Source organism: Pinus tabuliformis, chromosome 5_2, assembly GCF_031772625.1.
Source record: "Pinus tabuliformis cultivar Carrire ecotype Pingquan chromosome 5_2, CPIR1, whole genome shotgun sequence".
NCBI lineage: Eukaryota > Viridiplantae > Streptophyta > Pinopsida > Pinales > Pinaceae > Pinus > Pinus tabuliformis.
This window is the reverse complement of record NC_142306.1, coordinates 743,054,587-743,080,816: the sequence shown is the minus strand read 5'-3', so window position 1 is coordinate 743,080,816 and position 26,230 is coordinate 743,054,587. Positions and strand designations below refer to the sequence as shown.

Sequence of the window (26,230 nt, the reverse complement as noted above, 5' to 3'; positions counted from 1 at the left end):
CGGTCTCTACGCTAACCCTTTGGCACTATCCCTGCCTCTCTGCTATGTACTCATTGCCCCTCGCTGCAAGAGACCACTAGCTCGAATTTTCTTAGCAAGCCCCGCTCCTGAAAATCAAACTGACTGATTAGTTTTGGTGTGTCTCCAACTGACCCTCAAGCCATCTCTTATACTTTTCCTATTGACGATTCAACGGTCGAGATTAAGTCTCTAATCAACGGCTAAGATTAGATTTGGCTTGATCCATGTCATTTAGAACATTCTCACCCAATTTTATATTAATGCCCATTACTATTTTAATTTTCCTAAGTTTAGACTTAGGAACCCCATTAAAAATATAAAGTATTTTAATATCTCTCCAACCAGGTGGAATTTCCCCAAACCATTTCTGGGTCTTGGAGATATTATGTTCCGTAGCCTCTCCACTAAGACCACTAGCTCGAATTTTCTCAGCAAGCCCCGCTCCTGAAAATCAAACTGACTGATTAGTTTTGGTGTGTCTCCAACTGACCCTCAAGCCATCTCTTATACTTTCCCTGTTGACAATTCAATGGCCGAGATTAAGTCTCTAATCAACGGCTAAGATTAGATTTGGCTTGATCCATGTCATTTAGAACATTCTCACCCAATTTTATATTAATGCCCATTACTATTTTAATTTTCCTAAGTTTAGACTTAGGAACCCCATTAAAAATATAAATTATTTTAATATCTCTCCAACCAAGTGGAATTTCCCCAAACCATTTCTGGGTCTTGGAGATATTATGTTCCGTAGCCTCTCCACTAATTTTCATGGCTAGAGCACATCCGATGTTACCGCAAATCAACAATTGCTTGGAAGGTGGCTAGCACATTTGATAATCCAAATGGCATGACCTTGAACTCATAATGCCCTTCATGAGTCTTGAATCCTGTCTTGTCAACGTCTTCTAACCTTACTCATATTTGGTAATAGTCTGATCTTAGATCTAATTGGGTAAAGTATTATGCACCATGTAGTCCATCTAGCATTTCATTAATGAACAGAATCGAAAACTTATGTTTAATAGTGATTTTGTTTAAACTTCTGTAATCTATACATGATTGGAGGGATCCATCCTTCTTCCTGACCAATACTTTGGGTGCACCGTATGGACTTCTACTCTTCATAATGATTCCATGCTTTAGCAGGTCTTGTATTAAGCATTCTATTTCTGTCTTATGGTGATGGGGATAACGATATGGTTTAACATTCACTGGTGTTGAGTCTGGTTTGACTTCGATAATGTGTTCAATTTGCCTCTCAAGGGGTAACTTCATTGGTAGATCTTGAAAAAGCTTCTTGTATTTCTGAATCAAGGATGAAATTTTTTATGGTTGATGAATCCCTTCTGTCGATAATAACTCCAACTACAGACATTGTGCGACAAATGTTGGTGCTCCCTTGCGAATAAGTTTCTTCATCTATTGAGCAGAGATGACTTGAGTTGGTGGTGCCTGAAACCCGAACAACTTATATTTCCTTCCATCCCATTTGAATTTAATGCTTTAAGTGATTTGTTGAATATGTGCCTAGTGTTCTTAACCATTGTACACCTAAAACAACATCTACTCCTCCTAGGGGAACTGTATAAAAACTGGACTCCATTGCATAGTCACTTAATTGCAAGTTAACCTTATGGCACTTTCCTACTCCGTCTATACGTTTTCCATCTGCTGCCATAACTTTTAAATCTGCTACCAAGCAAAGATGTTCAGTCTTTTTGCAACATTGACATCTACGAAATTGTGCATACTTCCTAAGTCTACTAGAACGATAATGCTTTGCTTCTTGATGTGACCTTTAAGCTTCAAAGTTTGTGGTTGAGCTATCCCTATGATGGTTGCTAAGGAAATTTGTGGCATATCTTCTTTTGATTCTAGACTAGGGTTTGCATTTTCTTCATTGTCCTCTTTGTCAGAGCTGTCTTCTAAAGATTCCTCTTCTTGTTTGGCTTCACAGTTGTACAATTTTTGTGTTGCACACTTGTGTCCTGCGTAATACTTGTCTCCACACTTCCAGCGTTTTCCATCCTTTTTCCTTTCCACACTAGATTGTTGTTTCCCTCCATTTCGCAATGGTGGTGGAATGTACTTTCTAGTATTCTCTGACGATGGTTTACCTGCCTTCCCCTTGGAATGACTGTTAGTTCCATCGTTACTGGCATATGGTGCTTTGTGAAGTTTATATTGTCGTTCGATAATTATGGATGTGTGTCTGGCCTCCTCAATGGTTTTAGGTTTATGCAATTTTAATTCTTCGCGAATGTAATCTTTAAGGCCACATCGATACATTTTTAACAGCTCTTCATCTAAGAACCCTCTCTGCCTTACTGCTAATACTTCCCATTTGTGAGTGTATTCACTCACTGATCCTTTTTGCCTCAGGTGAACGAATCTCTCGTAGACATCATCCTCCTCCTCCTCATGAAACCTTTCTAGCAAGGCGTTTTTAAAGTTTTGCCAATTGAATGAACAACCCGTACATTTAGACGACCACCACAAAAACCAATCGTACAATTCTTCTTCTAAGTAGTTGGACGCAGTCATGACTCTTTCTTACTCGCCGAGTGGAGGGTTCGCTAAAAAAATGGCGTCCATCTTATTTACCCATACGATGGCGCCCTTATAGTTCTTACCATCATACTTAGGTAATTCATTTTTTATTTTAAGATGGTTCCTTTCGGAAGATTTAGTATAACAATGGCTTACTTCGAAGTGAATTTGTGGTATTTGTTGCTTCTCATGCCTCAGGAACTCATGCTCTAGAGAAGTCTCACCTTCCGGAGTCTTGGGACTCTGTGTAGCTGAAAGTGGATCATTCTCTCTGAAACGCTGGCTCGTCAAGTTTTTTAAGTAAGAGATATCGATGGCCATTTGGTCCTGCTTAGTAACTGACTTTTCAACGTTATGAAAGTGTTTTTTTAACTTGCTGATGTCCTCTTGAATTTTTTTCATATCATCATTATTGTTGTTACTTGCCATTTTGTTTCGCTTTTTCCTACCGGACCCAATTTTTTTTAATAATAATAATAATAATTTTTTTAATTATATATATGTTATATAATTATAAATTATATATATATATATATATATATTATATAAAATAATTATATAATATATATATATATATATATATATTTTATAACTCACTAAGCCCCGATCAAATCACCGTTTCCGAATCGATAACTGGGGCCCGTCTGTTGACAACCACGAGTCACGTCCTTTGAAAACCCATCGCTCGAACAGCCACGACTGTTGACATTTCTGACAGGACGGGTGTGTTTAATAGCGACGTAGATTGCTACCTGGAATGCATGACACCCGGAACTCCTCGGATGGCACAGTGGGTTAGGTCTTCACACCGCAGAGTAGACGCCAACGTTTTGTTCTGGAGTCAAGTCCGTTGACCATGACCCTACCTGTGTTTTTCCCGACGTCCCCTGTGGCTCATCATGACCCCTTGTTTCTTCGAGACAGTGGCTCCAACGACGTCACAGTGGTTCTTCCCATAACCCTGTGGCTCTCGCTTTGATTTGATAGTTCGTTGCTGCGTGGACCTGCATCAGCGTTTTACAATGCTTAACGTAAACACAGCATCCACGTCCGGAGCCTGTTCACCCATGGAGCCAAGAACCCAGTGGATGCTGCCTGTCGACCTGCAGAAGTGAAAGCAAACAAGTCGATGATGGGAGGCTTGTAGGGCTTGACAGCCAGCAAGACACCTTGGGTGTCGCCAGACGATTTCTGGCTCTGATACCGCTATTAGAAATTTAAATTTCTAATTTGCTATTTGACTGTAAAAATACACCAGATGAGTTTTGAATGTAATATATATATTAATTGATAAAATTCGAATGATCATTACAAGGCTGAGGCGGTGCTCCTTTAATAGGTGTTGACTGGCCATGCCTAATCAAAGAGACATGTCCCTTGGGACTAATGCCTCTTCATTTAACTAATTAATTGTTAATTAATTGATTATAATTAATCATTTATTTATTTAAATAATATTTTAATATGTTAATTAATTTTTATGAATTTAAATTCATAACAATTCAATTCTCATCATTCTACTTTAAGTACGGTATTGTCTTATTCCACTCGTCAACCTACCATCCTCAGGGTAATGGCCTAGCTGAGTCTAGCAATAAAAAATTGATCACTATCATAAAGAAGATAGTAGGGGATAACAAAATAACATGGGATAGCAAGACTAAATATGCTTTGTGGGCTGATAGGATTACAAAGAAGAGTTCAACGAGGAAAAGTCCCTTTTGTTGAAATTTCTAAGTCTGACACATCAAAAATTCCAATGACCAGGGCAAAACCCACAAGGGGAAAACCCAACCAGATTCTTCTTCTATTAGAAATCAATTGTTCAACAAAGAAACTGAATACAAAGAGTGATCAAGAAAATGAGTAAGTTCACGCAAATCTCAACAAGTTGTAGTAAGAAGATCTCTAGTAGCAGTCGCAGATGTAAACACTGAATCACTTTGCCTCACCAAGTTTTGTTCTTACTCTCCAAGTCTCTCTCTCTCTTTCTCTCTCTCTCTCAATCCTTCTCTAGTCTCTCTAACTCTCTCTTTCACAAGTTCAAATTCTCCTTTCACAATGCACAAGTAAGGAGTGAAGATAAGAGGCACATATATATAGGAGGAGCAACGAGTTCATGTCATAAAGGAGGAGTAACTCACATGCCTTGAGGAAGAGTAACATATGCAAATTTAGGGAGTGTAACACATGCCATTATTGAGAGGCAACGCATCCCTTGTAACTTATGTCATTAAGTAGAGGTAAATGCATGCCTAGTAGGAACTCTGCATGCCTTAATTTTAGATAGTAATGGTATGTTCTATGCTTTAGCACAATTTACTTCAATGTTCCTTATCAGCCAAATGACAATTTCCAATTATATCTTGTAGCAATCGCATTAATTTAAACACATTGGTAGTAAATGCAGATAGAACAAAAAAACATTTGCAGAAGACAAGCCAAGACAAGAGGACACGATGTGGCGGATGCCAAGGAAAAACCCCAATGTGGGGGAACCCTTTGATCAAATCTTCTTATTATTCTTCAATAGTTCAACAGAGAGAGTACAAATATCAAATTAACTTGCCCAAAACAGTCCTGTCAAATCAGTAGTTAAATTCAGCCTTCCAAGATGGTCAAAAGTCAGCCCAAAACAGTTTGGTCAAACCAGTCGAAGGAGAGAGAAAACACTACTGTAAATTCTGCAGTCAAATATGAAGTCAACACTGAAGTCAAACCGATCAAACTATCCCAATCACCTCAATTTTTGTGCCAATGACTGCGGCCTCCAAATATTGAAATTCTTCCTAAGAAAACGCAATCAACGCTAGTCAAAGGCACCCTATTCAACACTGTCATGTTCTCCTGAAATTCGGCCAGCAAACAAACCCAAAAATTCGTCCTCCTTTCACACGTGTGAAGTAGAGAAGGCTACCTCCAAGCTGTACAAACCAATCAAGAGAGGAGAGAGCAAGATATGTGATGAGATGAGTTATGTCCAAATGAGGAGAGAGGTCACTCCTATTTATACACTTCATTGAGTGTGAGGAGACACATTTGTTGGGCTTATGAGCCTACATTTGACTGAGGCCGACCTCGATAGTTTGTGCATGAGAGAAAATAAATTCAAAATTCCATTTTTGCTTGTCAGAATGAGATGATCTTTATATCAAAATTGGACCTCTCGAAAAAAGGAATCCAATGCAATAGTCATCTCCATCATATGAGTTGTCCTAAGGTGGAATTTGGCCTGTTGACCACTACGTGTCAACTACCCATAGCAGTACACCACCTCTTTCGCAAAAGGGATGGCGCTTAATCGACATGTCTGTCATTCGACAGTCATCGTCGACCTGATCATGTTATGTTGTAAACCCAATCTGCATGTGTAAATTGTAAATAATCTTAGTAGATCTGAGCATGTATGTAAATTTCCTAGGTGGACCTAATTTTCTAGTGATAATCTACATTCCGGAAGGTTTTTTGTCTCACCGATCCATGATCGACAGAGTTTTCCTTCAGCCTAACCCCAAAGCCGGAATGAATTTTGTCATTAGAATCTTAGAGGAATCCTAGTGTGTTGATCTGCTAGATTATATTTGGTCGCAGAACTGGGTGGTCTATGAGGGTCTATGTCAAATGGGCTTTTTCCCTTGAGATGTAAAATTGTAAAAGTCATGATGTAAAGTGTCTTGAGGGATAGAAAATGTTTTAATCCCCTCATAAGTCCTAAGTCCTAGGTCCTCAGTGATTTTTCCAAAGGCTAAGTTCGAGGATCCAAAAATAAAAAATTTAAAATTTTAAAAAATAATAAAATAATAATAAGTCAAATTTTTGAGTAAATAAATGCAGAATTTTAATTTTTTAATATATTAAAATGCATTTAAAAATTCGACGGATGAGAATAAAAGAAATCTTGATTCTCATCGACGGTCGAGATCATTTTGACATGGATCACTCGGACTAGCCGTTGGGAATTTTTCCTTTAAATAGGGTGTCAGGGGTCATTTGAGAAGAGATTGGATCTGAGAGTCTGGTGCTAAAGAAAGCTCTCTTGTAGTCATTTTTGTGCAATAAAGAAAGACTTTGGGGTTAAAAATCTTGCTGGTGTTACTCTTCTGAAAATGCTGTAAGATCTTTTATTTTTCTGCATAATTTTATTTTCAGTCATCGATAATAGCTTGATGAAGATTGATTCATGCACAGGTATCTTGTCTGATCTTTGGGGTTTGAATGATAGTTTAGATTCTGAAATATAATGGCAGGTATCTCCATTTGATCTAGATCTCATATCGTTTTTTCCCTCTATGTTAATGGTTGATTTTAAGCTGTGCAGGAAATCTTAGTCTTGAGTTTACTGGGTATTAGGGGAAGTTCTCGGCTAAACCAGCCAACTCTCGGATTGCGTTTTCTGAAAGAGCCCAGCTAGTTTTAATCTCGGGCTTATCATCTGAAATTTTTTATGAATGCATGCAGGGTTTTCTGAAGTATCTCACATTAAAATTAAATTCTTATAATATTACTGTGATTATTGACAAATCTGGCTGCTTAAGAGTCGGAAATCTGTAAATATTGTAATTATTTAACTGGTTTTAGGGTTTTCAGTTTTGTTTCTGGCACATTTTACTTCTGGGTTTCCTGTTTTTTCCATTGCAGGTTGCAGGTACAGATCTTGAAAATTTCCGGGGTTTTCATTAAACAATTCTGAATGCAGGGCAATTTAAAATTTACTGGAGAATTTGCAGGTTTTTCTGAAGAAATTCGAGGGTTCTTCCAGGCTATCTGTTTGCTGCCTGGGATTTCATTTTGACAGAAATTTTCAAAAAAAAAAAAAATATGCTGTGACATTCTGGGGATTCTGGGCCACCAGTTTCAGTTTCAATTGCTGCTTGGGGTTTCATTTTCGTTGCAGGAAAATTTTGATTTTGTGTTCACTGTTATTTTTCTCAAAAGCTTTCAGAATTTTTAAGGTCTGGTTGTGGACTCTAAAATTTTTTCAAAATCTGGAAAATTTCTGGGCTATTTTCCACTATTCAAACCTTCTCCAAACGCTGCCCACAAATATTCCTACGCAGCTCTCCACAGCCATATACTTTCTGTCCCCACGCAGGCTTCTATTTCAGAACTACAACTCCATTACACTGGCAAAGAAACCCTTCACGCTGGTTCATCAAACTTTTCTTTGCAAAACCTTCAGCGTTTCCAACCTGCATCGCTCCTCAACGCTGCCATATATCTACCCGTCCTCTGCCTGCGTTTTCTCATCCTTCTGCTGCCATACGAGCCCCTTCCCACGTGGTCCGTACGCTCCCAAATCTGCAATATAAAAAAAATAATAAAAAACGAATCTACAGCTGCTCACTTCCTGCAAAATAATTTACCCACATTTCCTTTGCGCTGTCTTCTCTGCTCACGTCCAAACTCCTTGCTCTTTTCAGCCGTCGGATTCCCTTACACCTGCAAACGCTAAACAAAACATTTCAATTCCCTTTGTATATACGGCTAGGGTTATAGTTAATTTTATGCGTTGGTTAAAATAAAAATAGGATTATGAACGCATTTTTACTTTGTAAAGATTTAGCGTGAGTATTTTTTGACATATGCGTACGGTGCTAGGTTAAGGTTTTTTTTTTATGGGTTTGATTATATATATATATACATATATATATATATATATACATATATATATATATATATGTTCATGTGTTAAGGTAGATTTTTATAATCTTTAGTTTTGTCTAAGAGTTTTATATAGTTACGTTTAGATTTAGTTTTGTTTTATTTTTTTTATATGAATCAAAAATCATAAAAAAATAACAAATAACAAATTAAAAAAATCATAAATGTTTTAAAAATAAAAAAAGATTTTTGATTTGTTCTTTTTTCAGCTTAACTTTTAATTTTTTTTTTAGTTTTAGTTTAGTTTAGGACTTTAGTTGTTTTTTTTAGAATTAGATTTTTTAATAATTTTTCGTTTTTAAATTTCAATTTAATTGTATATATTTATTTATTTAATTCAATTTAGTGTCAATAAATTTAGGTTTCATTTTATTTTTTGCTTATTTTTGTTTTATTTAGAAAATTAAAATATATATATATATATATATATAAAGGCATAAAAAGTTAATTCTAGAGTTTGATTTATTTTGGTTTAGATTTTCATTTAATCTACAAAAATCTCATAAAAAAATTAAAAATCATAAAAGGTTTAAAGGTTCCTTCTTATTTTTTTTATTTTTAGAATTTTAGTTTAGAATAGATTTAGGATTTTTCCTGATTTTTAATTTTAAAATTTAAATATAAAAATAATAAAAGTATAAAAAATTAAAAAAAAGGGGCATCTAAAGGTTCTTTTTAGATTTTAGATTAGACTTTGGTTTTTGCTTTGCTTTGTTTTGTTTTGTTTTATTTACAAAAAAACATAAAAATATAAAAAGAAAAATATATAAAAATTAAAAAAATTTGAAAAAAGCTAATTTAAAAATTGGAAATTCTTTTTTTTTAAATCTTTTCTCTGTTGTGGTGAAGTTAAATGTGCTTAAAATGTTTATATCTGGAGATTAACTATTTGAAATCTGGTCAGCATTTAAATTTCGTGGTTGTTTAAGCATTCATTCTTTAGAAATTTAATTGTTGAATCATTATTTAGGCATTGTGCGTTTGTTGAATATCTTGCATTGCTTGGGTTATTTGATAAATGATTGTTAATGGTGGAATTACAAAGTCCATATTTCTGCAGCATCTGATAAACAATTTAATCATTAACTCCATAAGGCACTGGTACATTAACTCCTAAAATCGATCAAGTGCTAAATCACCTTGCTCTGTCTCCCAACCCAACTGGTCCACGGTTATCCATTGTCCCATAGGGTCTACCCCCCTTAGCCGCGGGAGACGGCTTAAACGGAGAGATCAAGGATCAGGGTGACAGGCCCCGGTCTGAGCATTGTCGTGACAATCTGTGCGACAACATGGCCCTAGTTGCCAATTTTAACACTTCGTAACTTATGCCTTAAAAGGAGAGGTATGCATGCCTTGAAACTCATGCCATAACGGAGAGAGTGTAACATATGCATTGAAAAGTGCGTAAGAGGAATCTTTTATGACGAGTCTTTAATGAGTGTAAGAGGATTAAAGACAATGTAAGAGGAGTGCAGTGAATCCATTAAGAGAGAGAGTCACGAATGTCATCAAAGAGAGAGAGGTGCGAAGTGACATGATTGAGTGCCAAGAAGAAAAGGTGACATGTATTTCCTTTTTGATAATAATATTATAGTATCATAAGGATAATAATAATAATATTGATGATTAAGTAAAAATTGAACAATTAAGATTGATTAAGGATAAGTTAAGTGATTTTCCATCATCTATACTTGATTACCAATTGAAGCAAGGTGGTTCGCTATTTTTGGAAATTCATGCATGAAATGATAGATAGGATTTTCTGTTCTTTGAAAGTCACTCCAATATTATCAAAAATGAGATTTTATTCAAGGAAATTCATCCCTTAGCTGCCAATTTCAACACATGTGATTATGAATGTGTTGCCAAGGTTTGCACATAGAAAATAATTACAAGATAGGTACAAAATGTTAGTGAAGTCAAGTAAATAGCTTCCAGAGAACAAACAAGGATGCAGGGTTGTTAGACATTGGTGCTTATTTAGATTATATCATTGTTCTTGTTGCTGTAAGGAAAAGAATGTAAATACCATTTTCTATACCCTTCCACCTTTTCTTTTTTTCTTGATGTAAGTATATGAAGTAGGGATTAAAAAAAGGTAAAAACAATAATGTAATTAGTTGTATATTTTATACTGCATAAGTAGACTGTAGAACAAACAATAATTAATACATTAAATCTGATGTGTACCTTTTATGGCATTAGTACTGTATGCCTTACAAAACTTTTCTACCAAAGATGCATAGAAAGGTTTTGCTTTTTGCGGTGGCATAGCCACATGGAAGTCTGGCTTATTCCCCTTGAGTACGCCATAAAGAGTAAATTGACTAACTGCAATATAGAAACAAAGATAAAGGAAAAAAAAATATGTAGCTATTCAAAAATATTGCCGAATGAAACATTATACTAGAGTTGCCACATACAAATCATAATCTAACAAAATCCAAGTGACGAAGACCTCTTCCATTATACTCATAATTTGAACTAGACTTATTTTCTGAGGATTGCTGATGTTTGAATACCTACCAACTCAAAAATAAGCAACAATGAAACAAAAGGAGACGATGAAATACCTAGAAGAACTTCGTAGTTTCTTTGCATAACCTGCACATGTAGTGATAGATTTGCATTTAGCACAAAAATCTACAAAACCTCAAAATCTCTTCATGCTTTTACCTAAAATCCTAAGATGTCTACAAAACATTTATGTATGATATTTGTAGATAAATTTCAACAAAGAAAGAGATATCATGGCACACATGGATAAACTCGCATTCAAAGATGCATATACAACTAAGCTATCAATCAAAATGCAAGTTGACCATACTATTAGGTTTAATAGTCAAATAAATAGTAGACTTCATTGGATCAAAATCAAAGATATATATATATATATATATATATACATATATATATATTATTGTTAAAAATTTATAAAACAAACCAAAATCCAATGGAAGAAGAAAGGTGATGCAAAAGAAGAAACCCAATAAATGTTAAAGGTGCACGTGCACTAGTGAGAATAAAAAGAGAATAATATGTTTCCTAATATGAAAAAGGATTGAGAATATATACACATCCATGACATACGCAATGAGATCACAAACACAGGAGCCACGTAAGGTAAGCAATATGGAGCCACACGAAGGGGTAAATTGGCCTCTAAATTAACTTTATCACCAATATACCCCTACAAAAGTTGATTTGTTGTTCATCATCAAACTTGATGAGATTTAAAGTATGCATTAAATCTCAAGCATTAGCCCCTTAATGCCAATCTCTCTCATCCCTAACATATGATGAAGCCTCACAAACTTAGATTCATTCACACAATTGGTGAAGATTCGCAATTTTCTCCTCAGCCTTGAAAAACTTCTATTCTACTTGTATGCCTTGCATCTTCCCCCTCACATAATGATGATGAATTTCAATGTGCTTTAACCTTGCATGGAAAACGATATCTTTTTCAATTCAATAATGATTTGATTGTTGCAATAGATAGTAGTAGTAGCATTTGGTGGAGATCCAATTCATCAAGTAGAAACTTCTTCTTGAGTAGCCAAAGTTGCACCTTTGTATTCAACTTCAATATCAGAAAATGCAATAGAAAATTGCTTTTTGCTACAAGAAGAAATTGGACTTATAGCAAGATGAAATGCATAACCCAAAGACGATTTTCTACTATCATTTTTCTTTCCCAATTGGATTCATTGTAGCCGACCAAATAAAGGATATTGCAAGATGAACACTCGATGACATAGTGAATGGTACATGTTACCCACCAAAATGTGAGTGACCCATAGGAGAAGTTTTTCTCCTGATTTGGACAGCCAGCTAACCAGCAACCCTCTAATAGCTCATATATATGATGATATGCTACTTTCCTTTGCCACTCATTTTTTCAGACACCTCTCACCATTTGGCATTCCCCTTGAAGGAAGGTAGGTCACAACTTGTCAGGTACTTCAACCATTTTGCAATCAAGCGCTTTTACTTAATAATTTGGCAATTTCAACAAGAATAAAGGGGTGATCTGGATGATTGATCGATCTTCACTATAAACTTATTCTTTCACCTTGCTAAGGGGGTTTGTCTTTGAATTTTGACCCTATTCCAATGGGACAAGCTCTGAGGATTTAGGGTATAGGAAGGGCACTACTTGGGAGTCTTGGATTGAAATAACATGTCCATTACCCTATTCCATACTTAACACATTCTATTTCACATCATTCCTTTGATACCACCTCCATCCTTTGAGCTTGTTGTCATTGGTTCATTGGGATTGGCACCTTCATGTCTTCATCCTTCAATTAGAGCTAGAAAACTTTGCCCTAAGAAGTTGATGCAACTAAAAGAAAGTTAAAAGCATAGAATCGCCACAAATAAAAATAATGGTAAAATGCAAAACATGGTAAAGAAAAAAGATTAGCACAAGGGAAAAAGCCTAACTTCAGCTCTACCCCCCTCATTAGCCATCATCTGGTTCCAAAGCAGATGCTCCATCACATCAAATCAGAACCCTTGCAATGTCTCAACCCTGATGAGCGAGAAGTTGTCTCATCTTAGGGGGTAGTAAATGCTAAACCATTCAAATGCAAGCTCAAGCACCTCAATTATACATCTCATCAAAGCATTATCAAAAAGAAGTAAAGGTGCAATAGAGGGGTGGAAAAAGAAAAATGGGTGACGTGACTCATGCCACCACAATTGCTCCCTCTTCACATATATACACTCATAATACTTGACCCCATCAATTGGTCCCATGGCCATGGCACCTCACCAGGAATACTTTCCCCTCTAATAGCAACCATTATCACAAACACCTATGGACAAAAGGGTTGACCTTGGACCTATCACTTTACCTTAGGGGTTGGAAGCACCTAATAAGGTTGACCATGTTAGTTTTTGTAGCATCAGATGGTGTTCTAGTCTCAAAACTTTGTGGAGAGGCTAAAACACAGGAGCTCTCCAAAACCTAGAAATCATTTTTGGAAATTCCACCTAGAGATGGCTCAATTAAATTTATTGACCATAATTAAAATTTTCTTAGTCTAACTTAGGAAAAATGGTTAATTAATAGTAATTAATTGAGAAAGGTGAGAATTCTCTAGAAACTCGCACGAATTGACTTGGAGATGATCTCAACCATCGATTAAGTTTTAATCATGATAGTTGGAGTCCCAACTGGAAATTATAAGAGGAGTTCAATGGGTGGATGGAGTACACACCAGTAGTGTGAGTTCCTTGACAGACCAAACCACCCAATTGCAAAGATTGAGCAAGGGAGAGAAGTTTGAGCCAGAAGGGGCATTGCAGCGGCACTGAGTCCCTTGACAGTTCAAGCTACCCAGTTGCAGAGATCGAGAAGGGACAGAAGTTTGAGCCAGAAAGGACACAGGTGTAGGAGTAAAGACACCAATGCAGATACTCAGTGATCAAGGCAGTTTGATTTTGCAATAGCAAGTGATTCAGCAGTGACATTGAGCCAGTGATCGAGTAGCCGGTGGCAAAGGGGCAGCACAATAGATTTCTGGAGTTTTAATACCAAAGGGTCAGAAAGAGGAGGCCAGAATAATTCTCCATGAAGCAGCACAAGGATTGTGTAGTTGCTTCAATAGAGCAGTTCGATTTGGCTAAAGGGAAGGTCATTTTCAATTATAGAGGCCAAGAGAATTTTCCTAAGTGACGGAGAGACAGTTTCCCAATCAGCAGCCAGCAAGACGGCTTGATTAAAGACACCAATGCAGATACTCAGTGATCAAGGCAGTTTGATTTTGCAATAGCAAGTGATTCAGCGGTGACATTGAGCCAGTGATCGAGTAGCCGGTGGCAAAGTGGCAGCACAATAGATTTCTGGAGTTTTAATACCAAAGGGTCAGAAAGAGGAGGCCGGAATAATTCTCCATGAAGCAGCACAAGGATTGTGTAGTTGCTTCAATAGAGCAGTTCGATTTGGCTAAAGGGGAGGTCATTTTCAATTGTAGAGGCCAAGAGAATTTTCCTAAGTGACGTAGAGACAGTTTCCCAATCAGCAGCCAGCAAGACGGCTTGATTAACATCAGTTCCGGTCTGAGAATTGGGCAGGTTGCATAGAGGTGATGCAAGGCATGTGCATAGGATTTGGACGGCTTGCTTTTCAGAGGAAGTCAGGTGTTGGTATTGCTTGGAGAGAGGGAAAAATCCATCAGTATATTTTTTCTAGTATTTTCTCTTGGATAAAATCGCCAGTTTCGCGACATTTTTTATTCTACTCAGAAATTTCGTTGTTGCATAATAATAAAAACCCTCACTGTTGCACCGGTTTTCCCACATTGGGCTTTTCTGGGGACATTTGTCCAAAAAAAACAGTGTCATAATTTTTGTGTGCGTGCTAACATTTCTCAGTTTCCAACATTTTTATTTCCACAACATTTATTTTATTTTGTGAACAAATTGCAGTGTCATTAATTTGATATTAATCAAAAAATTAATAAATTGTTAATTAGTTAGGAGAATTAATTCCACTTGCTACATTTCAAGGAATTTTCACATGGTATTGGAGCATATTTGATAGACAAGAGGCTCAAAGTCGAAAGCGGAAAATTTCATTGTTCAAAGGGAGCAGTAGGACAAAAAATTTTGGGGATGGGCAGTGCCTAGCCAGACAGTGCGAATTGCGGGACAAAGGGTTCGATTTTTAGTTGCAAGATGGCAGAAAATTCGACATATCCAGAAAATTGATTCCAACAGGCAAAGGGAGTAGCAGCTAATATTTTCACAAAGCATATTTCTTGTCTGGGCACAGTTGGGTTTTACAGCAATTTGCTAGAGCAAAATCAGTGTTGGGTGGAAGAGAAAGTGCACACACAGAGGGATATTTCTCTCAGATGGTTGTTAATACAGAAATCCAATATTTCCAGTTGCAGCAAGTAGATTTTCTCACTCCAGAAAGGGAGTGCAAATAGCAAAGCTAGCAACAAAGCAAGAGAAAGAAAGAGATTTCCATCCTAATTCGAGTTTTTGCAAATATGGTCACAACTGGGCTTAGAGATCAGGACAGGTTGGAGGAGCTTCCAACTCTATCATCTGAAATGCTAGGATGTCCTTCCTATTAGATGAGCATGGCTTGAAAACCTTTGCAGAGAATGTTGTGCCAGTTCCTACTGATGCAAATCAACTAAAAGAATACAAGAAAGAGATGTCCAAGGCGAAGTGGATGATCCTGGATGGAGTCCGAGACCATATAGTCTCATATATGTCTGGCAAGAACACTACCAAAGAGATGTGGGATGCTCTCTCATGGCTATAACAGAATCCTTCTGAGCAGCGGAAGATGTTCTTGAAAGAGAAGCTAAGGAACACTAGGATGTAGAAGGGTAAAGGCATTAATCCCTTTCTCACCAGAATTCAAGATATCTGAGACGAGCTTGCAGTTGTAGGAGAAGCGCCTCAAGATACAGAGCTAGTGTGCTTGGCCCTGAACAGTGTCTCCGAGGAATGGGAAATATTCATCCAAGGCTTTTTGGGACGCGAACATTACCAAGGTGGGATAGGATGTGGTCAGACCTGCAGCAAGAAGAGATGAGTCGAACCTTAATGAAGGTTTCCATCAACGGTTGCAGTAGCAAGGGATCGAAAGGTGTGAAGGAAGAAGACAATGTGGCCCTTGCATCAAAGGGGAAAGTAAAAGGTCCCAGTCAGGGACAAGGCTCGCAGGGAGAAAAGAAGAAGAACAATAATCTATCTAATATCTAGTGCTTCAGGTGTGGCAAGTTTAGCCACTACAATACTCAGTGTCCTCAGATGAAGAAGGACAAGCAAGAGAAGCAAGATCAGGCGACAGAATCCGCCGAGATAGGCAAGTTGTCCTCGAGGCTGGAGGAATATTTTGCCATGTTTGCATCTATACCTCCAAGAGTGAGGTGGGGCGATATGGAACTTTAGTCCCAGAGTTACGCAGAGATTTGGGCAAAGTCTAGTGAGGTGAGCATCGAATGGTGTTTGTGTCGGATGGTGCTTCCTCATGGATCATTACCCTTGCTATAGTGGCCCACAGTATGCAATAGCAGGAGGATCAGTGTCAGTTGATGTAGTCATATTCCAGAGTGATAGTTGCAGATTAGTGGTAGTTAGATGTCGAGGAGCGTAGAGCAGCGTTGATAGCAAAGCAGGAGGCTCAACAGCAATGCAGTTTTCTCAATGGACAGTACATAGGCTAATATGGTCAGATGCTCAAGAGACATTTGCAACAGAGAGACAGTTGATTCAGTGTTTGGATGCTTCTTAGTTGCAGTAGTAGCAACAACAGTTGAGAGGGTGTGTTAATTGAGTTGCAAAGTTGGCAGCAGTACAGGTTGTACAGTGCAATATCAGCGGCAGCATAGATGCAACAGTTTGGCTCAGCTACAGTCTGTGGCAAATGAATCAGAATTAGTGTAGTAGTTGGTGGACAGTGGCAAGTAGCAACAGTTGTCAAACATCAACAGCGTGGTTGGAGGATATTGCAAAGACAGGGTGTTGTGACAGTTGTGCAACACTAGTTGGAGAGAATACCTTCCTCACTAAGAGGGAGTGTTAGTTTTTGTAGAATCAGATGGTTTTCTAGTCTCAAGGCTTTGTAGAGAGGCTAAAACATAGAAGTTCTCCAAAACCCAGAAATAGTTTTTGGAAATCCCACCTAGATATGGCTCACTTAAATTAATTGACCATAATTAAAATTTTATTAAGTCTAACTTAGGAAAAATGGTTAACAAATAGTAATTATTGAGAAAGGTGAGAATTCTCTAGAAACCCACATGGATCGACTTGGAGATGATCTCAACCATCGACTAAGTTTTAATTGTGGTCATTGGAGTCCCAAATGGAAATTATAAGAGGAGGTCGATGGGTAGATGGAGTACACACTAGTAGTGTGAGTTCCTTGGCAGATCGAACTATCGAGCAAGGGAGAGAAGTTCAAGCCAGAAGGGACACAGCAACAGCAGCAGCGAGTCCCTTGGCAATTCGAGCTACCCAGTTGCAGAAATAGAGCAGGGAGAGAAGTTCGATCCAGAAAGGACGCAAGTGTAGGAGTAAAGACACCAATGCAAATACTCAGTGATCAAGGCAATTCGATTTTGCAGTAACAGGAGATTCGACAGCGAGATTGAGCCAGTGATCGAGTAGCAAGTGGTAGAGGGGCAGCACAGTAGATTTTCAGAGGAGTTTCTAGTACCAGAGAGTCAAAAAGAGGAGGTTGAGCCAATGATCGAATAGCAAGTGGCAGAGGGGCAGCACAGTAGATTTCTGGAGGAGTTTCTAGTACCAGAGAGTCAAAAAGAGGAAGCTGAAATTATTGTCCAAGAAGCAACGAAAGGACTGCGCAGTTGCTTCAGCGGAGAAGTTCGATTCAGCTTAAGGGAAGGTTGTTTTCAGTTCCAGAGGCCGGGAGGATTTTCCAGAGTGCCAAAGAGACAGTTTCCCAATCCGTAGTAGGCAGGACAGCTTGATTAACATCAATTCCATTATGAGCGTTTGACAGGCTGCGCAGAGGTGATGCGGGGCCTACGCAAAGGATTTGGACAACTTGATTTTTAGAGGCAGTTAAGTGTCGAGATTGCTTGGAGAGAGTGTAAAATCCCTTGGTACATTTTTGTCAGTATTTCTCTTCAATAGAATCACTAGTTTGGCGAAAATTTTTATTATACTCATAAATTTTGTTGCCTCCCACATTGGGTTTTTCTGGGGATATTTTGTTAACACCTAATCTTTGGGATTAGGTAAATCCTGTAGGAATTTACAGGGTAAGTTCCTCAGAAAGAACACCAAAAGGACACCGCTCACAACCAGATCACAAATCAATACACCAGTATTTTTGACGTGGTTAAAACCCTCAAAGAGGGAAACAGTCCACAGCCTGCGCCAACGTGGCTACTACAGGCAATTTACTAATCAAAGAATGAAAATTTACATAAGCTTCTCTCATGCACGGATTACCTGAACAATGACCCTCCATGCGCTTTAAATAGAACTCATGGACCAATCGGGTGTCAAGCCACGGATCAAGTGTCGGTAATACCGAGGAGAGAATGAACCGTCGGATCACTACATATCGTGACCGTCGGATTGTAAGTTACAATATGTACAACGGTAAAGAAACACACTTTACCTAACTCTATGCCTAACTCTAAACTAGACCAAGTTGTACTTAACTATTTCCTATGTGTCGGAATATCCTAACATCCCCCCTTAAGAACAACTTGGGATAGGATTGAAGGATTTACAAATATGACACAATAGGAGAAGGAAGGAGGCACTAGAGACTATCCCCCCTTAGTGACAACTTCCTGAACTCCAAGCATATATCGAAGTTTAGTGAACTTCGCCTCTGTGAGAGCCTTTGTGAAGATGTCTGCAACCTGATCATCTGTTGAACAATATTGCACTTCAAGAACATGGTCATGAATGAGCTTTCTGATGAAGTGCATGTGTAGTTCAATGTGTTTGCTGCGCTGATGCTGGACTGGATCTTTGCATAGCTGAATGGCACTTTGATTATCACACCAAAGTGTGGTTGGATGCTGCTGCTCAAAGCCAAACTCTGATAGGATCTGACGAAGCCACAAGGCTTCCTTACTAGCTTCCACGACACCACGATACTCTGCTTCTGCTGACGAAAGAGAAATGGCAGCCTGTTTCTTACAAGCCCATGTAATAGGTCCTGAACCAAGAGTGAAGACATAACCGGCAGTAGACTTCCGATCATCAGGGTCACCAGCCCAATCAGAATCAGTGAAACCAACTAATAAAGGAGCTGCTTTGGCACTGTAATGAATCCCAAACTGTACTGTACCTCGAACATAACGAAGTATTCTTTTAGCTGCTTTCCAATGACTTTCACGGGGGTTTTGCATAAAACGAGCAACAAGGCCAACAGCAAAGGAAAGGTCAGGACGAGTATGGGTTAAATACAAGAGTTTTCCTACAAGTTGACGGTATAAGGTAGCATCAACTTCAGGAGAAGTACAAGAGACTGAAAGTTTGACTCCAGACTGAAAGGGAGAAGGGGTTGGCTTACAGTCTTCCATGTGAAAATGACGAAGAATATCACAAGCATACTTGGACTGGGAAAGGAAAATACCCTCCTTGGATTGCAAGACTTGAAGACCGAGAAAATAGTGTAAGTGTCCTAAGTCTGTCATTTCAAATTTCTTTTTAAGGCTGGACTTCACATGGTTTATAAGGTTGGGATCACTACCAGTAAGAATAAGATCATCAACATAAAGAACAAGGATGATAAGAGAGTTGCCCACTTTCTTGGTGTAGACAGTATTGTCAGAATAACACCTAGAAAAGCCAGATTCTAAAAGAAAGCTATCCATTTTGGCATACCAAGCCCGAGGAGCTTGCTTGAGACCATAAAGGGATTTCTTAAGTCGACAAACAAGGCTGGAGTCTGTTTGTATGAAGCCAATGGGTTGTTCCATATAGATTTCTTCCTGCAAGTCCCCATGCAAGAAGGCAGATTTAACATCCATCTGATGGACTTCCCATTTTAAAGAGGCAGCAAGGGAAAGAACAAGGCGGATAGAGTTCATTTTGGCAACAGGGGAGAAGGTTTCAGTGTAGTCAATGCCTTCAACCTGTGAAAAGCCCTTAGCAACAAGACGAGCTTTATGTTTATCAACTTTCCCATCTGGTCCATACTTGGTTCTGTAAACCCATTTACATCTAACAAGTTTGCGTCCCTTTGGTAGAGGAACAAGATCCCATGTATCATTTGCCAACAATGAATGATATTCTTCATTCATAGCTGCTTCCCAATGTGGATGGCCTGAAGCTTCTGCAAAAGTGTCAGGATCATGATTTACTGGAGCTTGAGCCAGTAAAGAAGAGGCTCTTTCAAACTGAGAACGTGTACGTCGCTGATCTGTAGGATCACCGGCAAGATCACCTGCTGCATCCCGAGTAGCACGGACCCATCTTGGAAGTTGAGGATCCTGAGAAGGTGGGGGAGGATTATCATCCTCACTTTCATCATCTGAAGAAGAAATGTTTTCAAAAGTAGAAGAGATAGGAAGAGGTGGCACATCCGCCGGACTAGGCTCGCAGGCCGATTTATTTTCATCAAATTTTACATCTCTTCTAATGATAACATTTTTGGACTTAAATGGAATAAGTCTATAACCTTTTACATCTTCAGAATATCCAACAAAAGTACATTTCTCACTCTTAGGTTCTAAAGCTTTATGCTTTTCATCTGGAATATGGGCCCATGCTTCACTTCCAAAAACACGAAAGTGACTTACATCTGGTTTAATGGAACTCCAAGCTTCTTCTGGAGTGATATTCTCTAGAACCTTAGTAGGAGTGCGATTGATTATATAATTTGCACAATTAATTGCTTCGGCCCAAAAACTAAGACTGAGTCCTTTAGATTGCAGCATACAATTAGCCATTTCCTTTAAGGTGCGATTTTTTCTTTCAGCTACACCATTTTGTTGTGGAGTGTATGGAACAGTATGTTGCATTTGAATTCCATTTTCGGTGCAAAAGTTGATGAATGTGTTTTTAACATATTCTCCACCATTATCAGTTCTTAGCTTAAGAATTTGATGTCCAGATTGTTTTTCAACAAAGGCTTTGAAGGCCAAAAATGTGTTAAATACTTCGCTCTTGAGTTTTAAGAAGTATACCCAAGTGCGTCTGGAGAAATCATCAATGAAAGTTAAGAAATACTTGCAGCCAGAGAATGAAGCAACAGGAAGAGGACCACATAAATCACTGTGCACAAGCTGTAAAGGGGCTGAGGCGTGCCAAGAGGCACGTTTGTCAAAACTGTCCCGATGATGTTTTCCGAGTACACATCCGGAACAAACACCATCTCTGCAAGATACCATAGGAAGACCTGTCACCATATTTTCTTTACATAGATGCTGAAGGGAGCGATAGTTTAAGTGACCAAATCGCTCATGCCAAAGTTTGCTCACTTCATCATTATGAGCAACAAATACTGAGGGAAGATTTGATGACCCAAAGTTGTGAAACTTATACAACCTTGTGGAATCATCAGCAATACCAGTAGCTAGAATCTGTTTAGGATCTCTTAGATCCTTGATTACAACATCATGAGGTGAAAATTCAACAATTTTACCTTCACCTGAATGAGTTATCTGATATACAGATAGAAGGTTGCAGGATAAGGTTGGAACACATAATACATCATTAAACTGACCATTGTCTAGATGAACAGTTCCAGTCCCTACAACATTAAGAGATCTATCATCACCAACATATATATTTTTGGTGTTACAATCATTTAAAGAAGAAAACATGGCTTGGTTTTTGGCCATGTGATAAGAGGCTCCAGAATCAATGAGCCACTCATGAGAATGAGAAGAAGAAGATACATTTAATGCATAACCAGACTGAGATGATTGACAACGACATGCAGAAAGTGCCATTCCGGAAGTTGAAGTTGAAGTAGGCTCCACATGGATGTTATGTTTCTTCATTGCGGCTTCCAAGGCTTCCATCTTCTTAAAGCATTTAGATTCTAAGTGGCCATCTCGATTACAAAAGTTACAATGTCTATCAGTCTTCTTCCATTTGTTTTTATTGGTCTTATCATTTTGCTGAAATGATCTTTCATTTTGAGGCTGAGTTGGTTTAGGACCATTCTTTTGAGGATATGACTTCTTAGGATTCTTTGAATTTGGTTGCTGCTGGGCGGCTAACGCTTTCGTGGAAGAGTTTCCAAGATTAAGAAGACCAAGGTGTAAGAGTTTTTCTTGTTCTCTTATTAAGGAATCACAAAAGGAGTCAAAGGAAGGGGCCTTGTAGTCTTTTCCTTGACAAATGAAAGCTTCCCTTGTAGAATGGAAAGTGGAAACAAATACAGAGTAGGCTGGTCCCAACTTAGTAAGGATGGAATAAATAAGGTTACCATCTTCTTTCTTAACCTTAACACCTTCCAAGAGATATCTAAGGGTCTTGAATTTGGACAAGAAATCTTCAATGCAAGAAAAATTATTAGGATCCAAAGTAAGCAACTCATTTTCAAGTTGATGGGCTCTAATTTCATTTTTAATCCCAAAAACTTTAGCGATTTTTTCCAATGCTTCATGAGGAGTCTCAAGTTCTGCAATATGGAATCTAAGATCAGGAGAAATAGACATCCCTATCAAACCACGTGCTTGATCTTGTCTATTTTCCCATTTTGCAGCCTTGTCTTCATCTTTTGGTTTCTTCTCTTGGTCTGTGGCTATTCTGTAGAGACCTTTACTTCTAAGTAAATCTTCCATGTAGGCTATCCATTGGAAGTAGTTAGTGCTGTCAAGAATGACTTGGCATGGACTTTCCATTTTTTTTTTAAAACTGAAGCTGAAGATGCTGAAAGTAAGTGTTCCAATGGATAGATCTCGAAAAATTAGGCTGTTTAAAAAAAAACGGCTCTGAAAAAGGCTTCCGGATGAAGAAGTTATGGCTTTTTGAAAAAAAATTGTTGAAGTTGCCGGCAAAGTGCGCGAATGTGCGGGAATGAAAAAATCCGCCCCCACAAAATGGAGACTTGAACCCAAGACCTCTACTCTCTTAAAATAGCTTTGAACCAATTGATCTATACAAAAAATTTGAGAGAGAGAGAGAGAGAGGGAGGGGGGGGGCCTCGGTTTGCGTGCTTGCCTTGAGAAAGCTCTTTTTCCCTACAAAACACAAAACACAAAACCCAACACGAATATGCAAAGAAAAACGAACCTTGCGGCTCGAAGTTAGCTTTAGCCAAAAAACTAGATATTTAAAAAAAAAAAATCTCAAAGTTAGCTTTAGCCGAAAAACTAAATATTTTTCTCAATGTTTCTGATTTTCCGAGATCACACTAAGGTGCAGGGAAAAGAGCATACGCATGAGAAAAATCCTTCCTTTCTGTTTCTGATTTGCCCAGATCGCACAGAGTCGCAGGGCAAAGAGCATACGCAGAAATGAAAGGTATAGATCCGGTTAAAAAAAAGGCTAAATAAACCGAAACCGAAATAAGCAGAGAGAAAATAACAGTAAACTGCAAAAACACTGTATACCTCCCGATCTGAAAAATGACGCAGCTAGGGCTACCGGAAACCTTTTCGCGTGAAACGAAAGGGGTTCCTCACTGGAACAGATGCTCCGAACGCAACAGAGCAGTCCTCTCGGCCCGAAAGCAGTCAGAAACAGCAGATCTAGGAAACGACAGCCGCATGCAGTTCTACCGGCTTCAGATTTGGATCACCAACGGACGCGGCCCTCAAATAGCTCTGATACCATGTAGGAATTTACAGGGTAAGTTCCTCAGAAAAAACACCAAAAGGACACCGCTCACAACCAGATCACAAATCAATACACCAGTATTTTTGACGTGGTTAAAACCCTCAAAGAGGGAAACAATCCACGGCCTGCGCCAACGTGGCTACTACAGGCAATTTATTAATCAAAGAATGAAAATTTACATAAGCTTCTCTCATGCACGGATTACCCGAACAATGACCCTCCATGCGCTTTAAATAGAACTCATGGACCAATCGGGTGTCAAGCCACGGATCAAGTGTCGGTAATACCGAGGAGAGAATGAACCGTCGAATCACTACATATCGTGACCGTCGGATTGTAAGTTACAATATGTACAACGGTAAAGAAACACACTTTACCTAACTCTATGCCTAACTCTAAACTAGACCAGGTTGTACTTAACTATTTCCTATGTGTCGGAATATCCTAACAAATCCATGTAAATATTGTAAATAGCAAAACAAAGGGAACTAGAAGAAGAAGAGACATTAGGAGATGAAACCCAATAATCTCCCTCTCAGTGTATATATTTATGTTCTATCATAGTGCAAATGCAACAATTACATTCGGAGTTACCCCTGGCCTGACATGGTATCAGAGCCAACTCCCAAATTAGCTTTTTTTGTTGTAACTCCTACCATTGTCCTCATTTGTCCTGCCACTCTCTTTCAATTCCGAATCTGCCACACCTTTATCGCTCAGACCTGTCTTTGCTAATTTTGGAAGGTTGTACAAGTAACGCTACACTTCCATCTTTGTGTACATCGATCATTGCAAAACTTCTGAGTCCATTGAATCGTCCATCCTCGCTATGAATTGAGACTTGGTTGCTCAGCTTGGTGGTGTTGCCTAGGAGGTGTCGCCACGGAAGCGTGGGCTGGAATACAAGACCAAGTGATGATTGTTCGTTGTCTTTGTTGGAAGACTACTATGGAAGGTCACCACTTTACGTGGCCTATTTGTTGACTGGTGAGTGCTTCATGCATTTGAACAGTTGGTGCGTGCAAACTGTGACACATGAATCCTACATCTAAACTATTCATAAGTGTATATGCAGTGTTGAATGGTGCAATGAAGATGGTTGCTTCATTCTGATGTTTGCTTGGGCTGTGTTGTACTCTACATGAAGGTTGATTGGTTGCATTCTATGTGAAGGTTGACTGGATTGTATGACCGTTGCTCCAACCTTAAACCTATCACTCGAACTAGAGGTACCCGAGTGCTGGATAGAGATGTTGTGGTGTTCGATTGTGTAAAATTCCAAGTGCCAAAATTGAATGCGTTGAATGGTTAAGGTATGTTGACTTTTGAAGACCGAAATATGTCAGGGAACAATTTTTTTTTAGATTTATTCTTGGTTTGATGGTATGAACTTTTAATAAGGCTGATACATATGTTACATGCCATATGGTGAATGATAATAGGTGAAATATAATGTTATATGTATTATATTGAGAATATATATATGGCTTCACACATTATATTGGGGTGTTGCTTTATACATATATTTGAAAAAGAAAAACAAATATTTTGAAGCATGGCGTATGAAGGTATGTTGACGACTTTTTTGAAGACAGCCAATTATTTTCATTACAAAGACTTGCAATTATTGTAATTAGTTTGGGCATAGATCAATTTTTATGATTCATTCCTTTATTTCCATAGTGGGAGTAGTTCTGACTGGCAAGGAGAACTATCATGGTTGGTCCCAAAAAATAAAAGACACCCTCATTTTCAATGAGCTTTGGAAAGGAATTTGTGATGGAGGAGACAATGCACCTGAAAAACCCACTTCAAACAAGGAGCTTGCCATTTGGGAAACAAAAACAGCAAGGTCTATGCCTTAATTGCAACCTCGGTAAATGAAAAGGTGAGTTGACATATTTCGCCATTTTCAAATGCCTTTGAAGCCTTAAAGAAGTTGAAGGAATTGTATGACTCACACTCTTAACTTGAAGTTGTTCAATTGATCATTAAGTTGTTCAATCTTGAATTGAAAAATGATGACCCTCTTGCCTTAGCATCAGAAGTAAGATCCATTGTGCTTGACATAAAAGCCACCGGTGTTGAAATAGATATTCCTCTCATAGCTTATGTCAAGGCACTATATCCCACCTATTCAGATTATCTTGATTCATTGCAAACAAGTGGCAAACTTAAGGAGATTACCTTTGACTCCCTCGAGAAGAAATTTGTTGAAAGAGAGAAGGCTTTTGGAAAAAGACAACTCCTCAGTGTGCACATGATTCTTCTAAAGGAAGAGGTGGTCGACGAGGAAGGAAGAAGAATTTTAGAGGCAGGGGGGGCAAACATTTCCAAGGAGAAAGTTTGGATCTTAATTGCATACGATGCAATAGAGATTGTGTTCAACTCCAGAATTGCTTCTTTTTGACAACCCTTTTTCACTCTAATCCTTCCTTTTTGACCTTCATAACTATAATTTGGGTATCAATTTACAAGGTTGAAAGCATAGTAGGTACATAATCATCTTATATTTCATAAATGTCATTTGTCTTTATTATTTAACTTAATATCTACTTGAGCTACCGAATTACAACGATTCTGCAATTGATTAATGTTTTTGCAGCTAAGTCTAAGGTTTAATAGGTTGCGGTGCCGCAACCAGGAAACAAGGCACATGGGTAGTTGAAAATTAACTACGACAACGATTTGTTTCTATTTGCGAACACTGGATCAATGAAGAAGGCACTCTATC

At 38.3% G+C, this 26,230-nt stretch overlaps 1 protein-coding gene across 2 annotated transcripts in view; it reads right to left on the bottom strand.

The window, feature by feature from the left end:
- LOC149161374 (D-Tyr-tRNA(Tyr) deacylase family protein) overlaps nt 1-26,230 on the bottom strand; it is a 272,307-nt gene that overhangs the window by 31,893 nt on the left and 214,184 nt on the right. The window contains exons 4-5 of one of the 2 annotated variants that reach the window (XM_089436975.1): nt 10,812-10,842; nt 10,429-10,569 (exon numbers count right to left, since the gene is read on the bottom strand). In XM_089436975.1, the coding sequence (XP_089293101.1) occupies nt 10,429-10,569; nt 10,812-10,842 (172 nt within the window). The remainder of the gene's footprint in view (nt 1-10,428; nt 10,570-10,811; nt 10,843-26,230) is intronic. The other variant, XM_089436976.1, reaches the window with a different exon arrangement.